Source organism: Mus caroli, chromosome 10 (genome assembly GCF_900094665.2).
Source record: "Mus caroli chromosome 10, CAROLI_EIJ_v1.1, whole genome shotgun sequence".
Classification (NCBI taxonomy): domain Eukaryota; kingdom Metazoa; phylum Chordata; class Mammalia; order Rodentia; family Muridae; genus Mus; species Mus caroli.
This window is the reverse complement of record NC_034579.1, coordinates 82,295,372-82,302,986: the sequence shown is the minus strand read 5'-3', so window position 1 is coordinate 82,302,986 and position 7,615 is coordinate 82,295,372. Positions and strand designations below refer to the sequence as shown.

The following is a 7,615-nucleotide window of genomic DNA, read 5'->3' as shown; positions in this document are numbered from 1 at the left end:
TTTCTGAAGATAGCTACAGTGTACTCATATAAATAAAATAAATCTTACAAAAGGGGGGGACTTAAAATAGTCTAGAGGAATAATATAACCAAAGCATGGAAATACGTTAAGTCTGTGGACTCAGAAAGCAATTATGTAGAGTGTTTAGAGTAATGTACATGTACAGTTTGTACAACTAAAAATTCAGAAGGACGACTACCACTCAGGAAGGAGATGTTTTATTTAGGTTATATGGCAGAATCAAAGAATAGACTGAAGAAAAGAGAAATCAGTTAAGAGTTTTAATAGGACAAAGTGTGATGAGAAAGTGAAATAGTACAAGCAGAGAATGAACAAATGTATTAAACAGCGGGAATTAAAGGAATAATGAACCACTGTAGAGGTAAGAATTCTAGAATTTAATAAGAATATTAATAAAGGATAAAAGGATATGGAAAGCAGGGTTTTAATCCCAGCACTCAGGAGACAAAGGCAGGCAAGCCTTGTCTACAGAGTTAAGTTCCAGGACAGCTAGTACTACACGGAGAAACCCTTCTTTAAAAAAAAAAAAAAAAAAAAAAAAAAAGATATGGAGGAGTTAAAATTATATTGAAGTTTTTACCAAAATGGTAACATTTAGTGATAATATTAGAGGAAATCTTTTTAAGTACTTCCTCAAGTCATACCAATTAAATTGTTCTTAAGGAACATTAGAGCAAGCTGACAAGGTCTCTCGGAAATACTTAAAATTAACTTTTCTGTTCATATTTACCTTTAAAACTACTTATTACTAGGGAACAGAGTTTTCTAGTATACATATGGGTCAAGAGATAATTCTCAACTTACAAACTTTTAATCCTCAACTGTGTTAAATTTTGGGTTAACCCCTCTCATATATAAGTTGGCATATAAAGTCATTGTTCTCAACTGGAATAATTCTAAAAGCTAATATGCCAGAAAAGACCTATAATACACTTGAAAATAAGGAAATAGAGAAATAATTTCTGTGGTTGCTTCCTATTGAAAACATACGGGAATACGTGTATAAAAGACTGCAGAAATAACTTATAGACTATTTTCAGTTAAGCAGCACAATGGCTAAAAATGTTATTTAATAAAGTATGGACTTAATGTATAAGAACTTTTTAAGGTAAAATTCCTACTTTTCTATTTCCTATCTTGAATAATCTTCATAGGACCTTTTTACAGACATATTTATCACTTTGGTCACAAACCATTCAAAATAGAAATTTTAAAAATTAAAACATATTTCCTATGAATTTGAAAAAAAACCCAATACTTAAATTATGGTTTATAAGAACATATGTTAAGGGCAAGAGATGGCTCAGTGGGTAAGAGTACTTGTTCTTATAGAAGACTTAGGTTTGATTCCCAGCACCCACATGGCAGGTCACAATCATCTGTAACTTTGGTTTTAAAGAATGTACTACCCTTTTCTGACCTCTGTGGGCAGTAAACATGTACATGGTGTACAGACATACATACAAAAACACTCATATACAGTATTTTAAAAAGAACGTAAGTTAGCTGGGTGTGGTGGCACACACATTTGACACCATCACTTGGTAAGAAAAGGCAAAAGAATCTCTGAGTTTGAAGCCAGCCTAGTCTACAAAGCAAGTTCCAGGCCAGCCAGGCAATATAGTGAGTCCTATTTCAAACTAAAACATATGTTACCATGTATAACTAACTCACCTTTATGAACTGCTCGTGTATCTGTTTGATTGCTTTCATTCTCTGGCTCTGAACAATTCTAGACTGCTGGAAAATCTTTTGTTGTTGTCGAAAAAGATTCTATAAACATTAAAAAAAATGTAATAATGATTTGGTAAAAGTAGTTTTGTCATTGTGGGCTTCATTCATGGTAGGCAAACACCTAACTCTGAGCTCTATTGCAAGTCATTTTTAAATTCAACAAAAAGTAATTCCATATTAAATTTAAATGTACAGTTTAAGGTTAATAACTAGTATTTTAACAACTATTATGATTAAGTTTATACACACACACACACACACACACACATATATATATATATATATATATATATATATATATATATATAAAAACTCAATTTAGGTATTCATCACTCATGTCCAAAGTAGAGGAAACTGAAACATAACAGTAAATTACCTATTGTTTCACAGCTAACTATTGTTCAAGCAGAATATGATTCCAAGTATGTTTCTATACTCCAGGCTCTCAGTGCTGTACATACGGTTTCTCTAGTATATTGTATATTCAACCAATGCCTGCCTCTGGCTAACTCTTTAGTACTATAGTATAGCTCAGTCTTAGTTCAGGACTAAAAACTGCATTCTTCCTTTTACTGCAATTCCCACATTAAGTTGCATAACACTCCTCTGCATATACACTTGTTCGCCTTCTGACTGTCACATTTACTTAGCTTAATCCCTATCTTGTAAAACTCTACATAGTGGTATTACTCTTCACTACATGATGATCCTACTAAGCCAAACAGAATCCAAAGAGAACAGTTTTTTATTATCATATATATCTACCACCCATCTATATCTATTTGTATTCGTACTCATATACTCTATTTCCTCTTGTTTCTAAGGATAACTATACTCAGTCCAACTTTCTGTCTTTTCCATTCTTAAGAATTTAGCAATTTCCCCCTTCTGTTACTATTAAATTTCTCTCTGTAGCCAAACCGGAGCTGCAGGCCTATAATCCCTAGCTGCTTTCAAGGTGGAGACAGGAGGTCACAAGTTGAAATCCTATCTAGTACAGGACTAGTCTTGGTATCTTGAGTTGTCTCAAAATGGAAGGCAAAAAAGGAGGGCTGAGAACATAGTGTAGTGGTAGAATAGTTTTGCAGGCCTAGGTTTAATCTGCAATACCAGAAATTTCTCTAATTCCTATCAGCACATAAACATGCACTTGGGAGGCAAAGGCTGGTGAATCTCTGTGAGTTCAAGGTCAGCCAGGACTACAGAGTGAGACCCTTTCTCTAAACAGACTGAGTGGGGTTACCTTCCATCATCAGTGGAGATAGATAAATAATAAAATCTGCATATTCTGGATGAGAGCTATAGCTCAGTGATAGCATGTTTTAGTAGGCTGCACAAAGCATCTAGATTCAGTCCCTAGCACTCGGGAGTTGGGGGACAGTGGGGGGCCGTGAGTATTGGTGGTGGAAGGGAGCGAGGACATACAAGCCAGCCATGTTGTATCTACAGTGATTGGCTAGGAATGAGCAAATGATCCAAACTAGATTAACGATGTTCCACCACATGAATTTCCTGTCAGAGATATTCAGAAAGATCATCTCAGTCTCTGCAGTCACTAAATTTGTAGTAAGTCTAGGACTAGGAGAATTAACTTAGTACACTAAAAGTTCACGGGGTCTTAGCAGCAGAGCCCAGATATATATAATAAGCAAACCTTCCCTACCCCCATTCAACTGCATTATGTCTAAAGCTAATTAATCTCCAAAATTTTATATAAACTAGTAATAGACTCCACGGGCTGGAGGGATAGCTCAGTGGTTAAAAGAACTGACTGCTCTTTGGAAGGTCCTGAGTTCATCCTAGCAACCACATGGTGGCTCAAAACCATCTGTAATGAGATCTGATGCCCTCTTCTTTTGTGTCTGAAAACAGCTACAGTGTACTTATATATAACAATAAATAAATCTTTAAAAAAAAAACATAATTCTTTTATCCACTGACAAGTTTCTGTTACTTAAAATTGCAAAGATATCAGTTGATATCCTTAAGACCAATGCTTTTAAGGATTTTAATATTGTATGTACCTATACTTCTGGGGTTTACCATTTGGCAATATTAAAACATGTAGCTGACGATGAGTAATAAAACTTGTCTCAGTTCTATGGACATAATGTAAGACTAGGTTCTTTACTTCTACTTGAGGCTTAGATATAATAGAGTAATTATAAAGTCAATTGTGATACTAACAGATAGTTTTTCTCCTTGTTCCTCAAATTTCTGTATATCCAGTTCCCACTGCTGCAACACATTCATAAATTGCTGAGAATATTCATTGTTAAGCTTCTGTCTGTTAAAAACAAAACAAGTGAATCCTGTCAAATTTCATACCTGTATGAAAAGAACATTCAAAACATTTAATTCATATATCTTATGCTGTAAAAAGGAAACAGTAGTTTAAATACTTTGATAGGAAAATTTAAAACTTACATTGATTTCAGTATTTTTTCTTAACAGATGTCTTCTCACATGCTTTTTAGCTCTTGAAACTAAGGAAGTTTTATATTTTGTAGAAAATTTTACTTTTAATTTCTAAGGAATTTTTCATTTTTCCTACTGAATATAGTCTGATAAGTACATTATTTCACTTAGGTTGCCTCCTACATTTTGACATGGTAAGGATAATTATTACAAAGGAATAGTCAAGTTGATCAAAATATGTAAATTACTAATGATATAAAACTGAATTTTTCTACATTTTCAGTTATCAAACAGTAGTTTCTATGACATTTACTTCTTTTATACAAGTAATATATTTTCACAATGAATATAGACTAATAACCTCCTAATTATTTAAAAAGAGGAAAAAAACAATCTCCACTGACTTCTAAGAAACATCTCAATTCTATGATGGCATGAGATTATAGGACTACTTGATTAGGAAAGAAAAAAGAGCCAAGTAGTTTTTACTAGAGACTTTAATAAGCATATGATACTATTTTCTGTAGGTAATTTGTACCAGGACATACTAATAAATGATAAAGATGTAGTTCGTTTAAAACCTCACATTTCCTCTTGTTGTGTTTTCCAAATTTGCTCAATTTTCTGGTTACTGGCTTTGAAAGAAGCTTTGGTATACATTTCTATTCTTTTCCTCTTGGCAAGAAGAGCTTTGTTGATGTCCGCTATATTGAAAATAAACATTGAAATTTAATGTCGAAGAAAACTATTTTGTTCCACATAAATAGTATAAGTATAGGTTTGTTCAGTAATATCAAGGAGATTTAAAATTAAATTTAGGGACCAAGGAGTTCATCAGAAGAAAAAAAAAATGGACTGGGCATGGTGACACATGTCTTTAATCCTAGCACTTGGAAGGCAGAACTCTGCAAGTGTATCTGTGAATTTTAGGCCAGCTTGGTCTACATAGTAAGTTCCAGGTCAGTCAGGAAACATAGATACCCACTCTCACAAATAAATAAAAAACAAACAAACAAACAAAACATACTTGCCATAGCCTGACAGCCTAAGTTTGATCGCAGGAATCCATGGTGGAAGGGGCAAACTAAGCCCTGAAAAATAGCCTCTTCTACAGTGGAAGAGGAGAGACAACTCCCAAAAGTGTCCTCTTACCTGCACAGACATGCTATCACACATGTAGACCCACACTCACACATACACATCACACAAATCATAAAATTTGAATTAAAACATTTTAATTTAAAAATAACACCAACATGTGCTTTGAAAAATGATTGGTATTTTAGAATACTTAGAAGTTTGCATTTTCAGACTGGCAAGCTTAGCCAGTAAAAATCTATGCAAATATTACAAAATCCAAAAATAGCTGAATTCTGAAATACTAGTCTTAGATATTTTAGAAAAAGAAATAACATAAAATACCAAACTTATCTCAATTCTTATTTTTTTTAAAGATGTTTTTCTTTTTTTAAAAAAGATTTTATTTATTTTATGTATATGAGTACACTGTAGCTGTCTTCAGACACACCAGAGGAGGACACCAGATCCCATTGCAGATGGTTGTAAGCCGCCATGTCATTGCTGGGATTTGAACTCAGGACCTCTGGAAGAGTAATCAGTGCTCTTAACCACTGAGCCATCTCTCCAGCCCTCAATTCCTACTCTTATAACTGAGTTAAAATTTAAATTTAGGGATGATAAAAATGAATAAACAAAGGATGGGGCTGGTGAGATGGCTCAGCAGGTAAGAGTACGCGATTGCTCTTCCGAAGGTTCTGAGTTCAAATTCCAGCAACCACATGGTGGCTCACAACCATCTGTAACGAGATCTGACTCCCTCTTCTAGTGTATCTGAAGACAGCTACAGTGTACTTACATATAATAAATAAATCTTTGAAAAAAAAAACAAACAGAAAACAAAGTATCACGGCCAGATTTATGAACAAATATTAATAAAGGCTAAATACTTCTAAATTTATACTATATCCCCCATTTGATAGGCCATACTTGGTGTAACTGTTACAATTCATTATCAAAAATACTAAATTCTAGGCCAGCCTGGTCTACAACGTGGTGAGTTCAAGGACAGTCAGGGTTATACAGAGAAACCCTGTCTCAAAAAAAAAAAACAAAAACAAAAACAAAACAAACAACAAAAAAAAACCCAAATAGAACAATTCTTAAAAGACTTAATGGTATGAATAAATCTTATAGAAACAATTGTTCTTTTTTTAAAAAAAGAATATTTTGGGGCTGGTGACAAGACTCAACAAGTAAAGGTGCTTGCAGCAAAGCCTGACAATTTGAGTATGACCTCAGGATCCGTCCATATGGTAAGAGGAGACACTGACTCCAGCAAGTTGTTGTTTGCTCTCTACTCATGTACCATGGCATGCTGCCCACCTCCCTACTGAAATGTTTAAAAAAAAAAAAAGTATATTTTCCTAAACTAGTCAAGGTAACTAATGCCTATAATCCCAGAACCCACAAGTTTGAAGAAATACCCAGTTTAAGGCCAGTCTAGACTACCTAGCAAGTTCCTATCTCAAAAAGAAGCAAATAAGCCGAGTGTTGTCTCCTAATTAAACAGGTATAAAAACAGTATTTAAAACTTAAGGTCTTGGGCTGGAGAGATGGCTCAGCGGGTAAAAGCACTGACTGTTCTCCCAGAGGACCTGAGTTCAATTCCCAGCAACCACATAGTGGCTCACAACCATCTGTAATGGGATCTGATGCCCTCTTCTAGGGTGTCTGAAGAGAGCTACAGTGTACTCATATAAATAAATATAAAATAAATCTTTAAAAACAAACAAAAAAAAAACCCTTAAGGTCTTTGACTCTGGTTATAAATCTTTTACTGGCTAAAGTTGTCTTTTTACTTTCAATTACATAAATTTATTTTTTGTTTTGTTTGTTTGTTTTGAGACAGGGTTTCTATGTATAGCCCTGGCTGTCCTGGCACTCACTTTGTAGACCAGGCTGGCCTCAAACTCAGAAATCCGCCTGCCTCTGCCTCCCGAGTGCTGGGATTAAAGGCATGCGCTTTAATTATTGTTTTTTTGTTTTTGAGACAGGGTCCTTTGTGTAGCCCTGGGTGTTCTAGACTTACTTTTTAGACCAGGTTGGCCTAGAACTCAGAGATCTGCCTGCTTCTGCTTCCAAAATGCTGGGATTAAAGGCATATATATTTTATATATATAAAATCAATTTTCTGTCAATATAAAGAAGTAAAAAAACTTTTCCCCTCTATTTTTCTAAAATTCTTAAAGTATCATGTTTACTTTTCATATCATGAAAAAGGTTAAGAAAGTCTATGATGCTAAATTATATTTATGCAAAACCCTATAAATAAAAACAAGGCATTAAACAATAGTCACATAGTGACCTCATTTCCTATTATGCAATTATTATACAGTTTTAAACAATTTTCTTTAAATGTCCC

The 7,615-nt window shown here is 34.1% G+C and overlaps 1 protein-coding gene across 2 annotated transcripts in view; it reads right to left on the bottom strand.

Annotated features, from left to right (window-relative positions):
* Window positions 1–7,615, bottom strand: part of Sycp3 (synaptonemal complex protein 3) — a 28,548-nt gene that overhangs the window by 16,710 nt on the left and 4,223 nt on the right. For both annotated transcript variants that reach the window (XM_021174028.2, XM_021174027.2), the window contains exons 5-7: window positions 4,760–4,877; window positions 3,943–4,042; window positions 1,696–1,794 (exon numbers count right to left, since the gene is read on the bottom strand). In XM_021174028.2, the coding sequence (XP_021029687.2) occupies window positions 1,696–1,794; window positions 3,943–4,042; window positions 4,760–4,877 (317 nt within the window). The remainder of the gene's footprint in view (window positions 1–1,695; window positions 1,795–3,942; window positions 4,043–4,759; window positions 4,878–7,615) is intronic.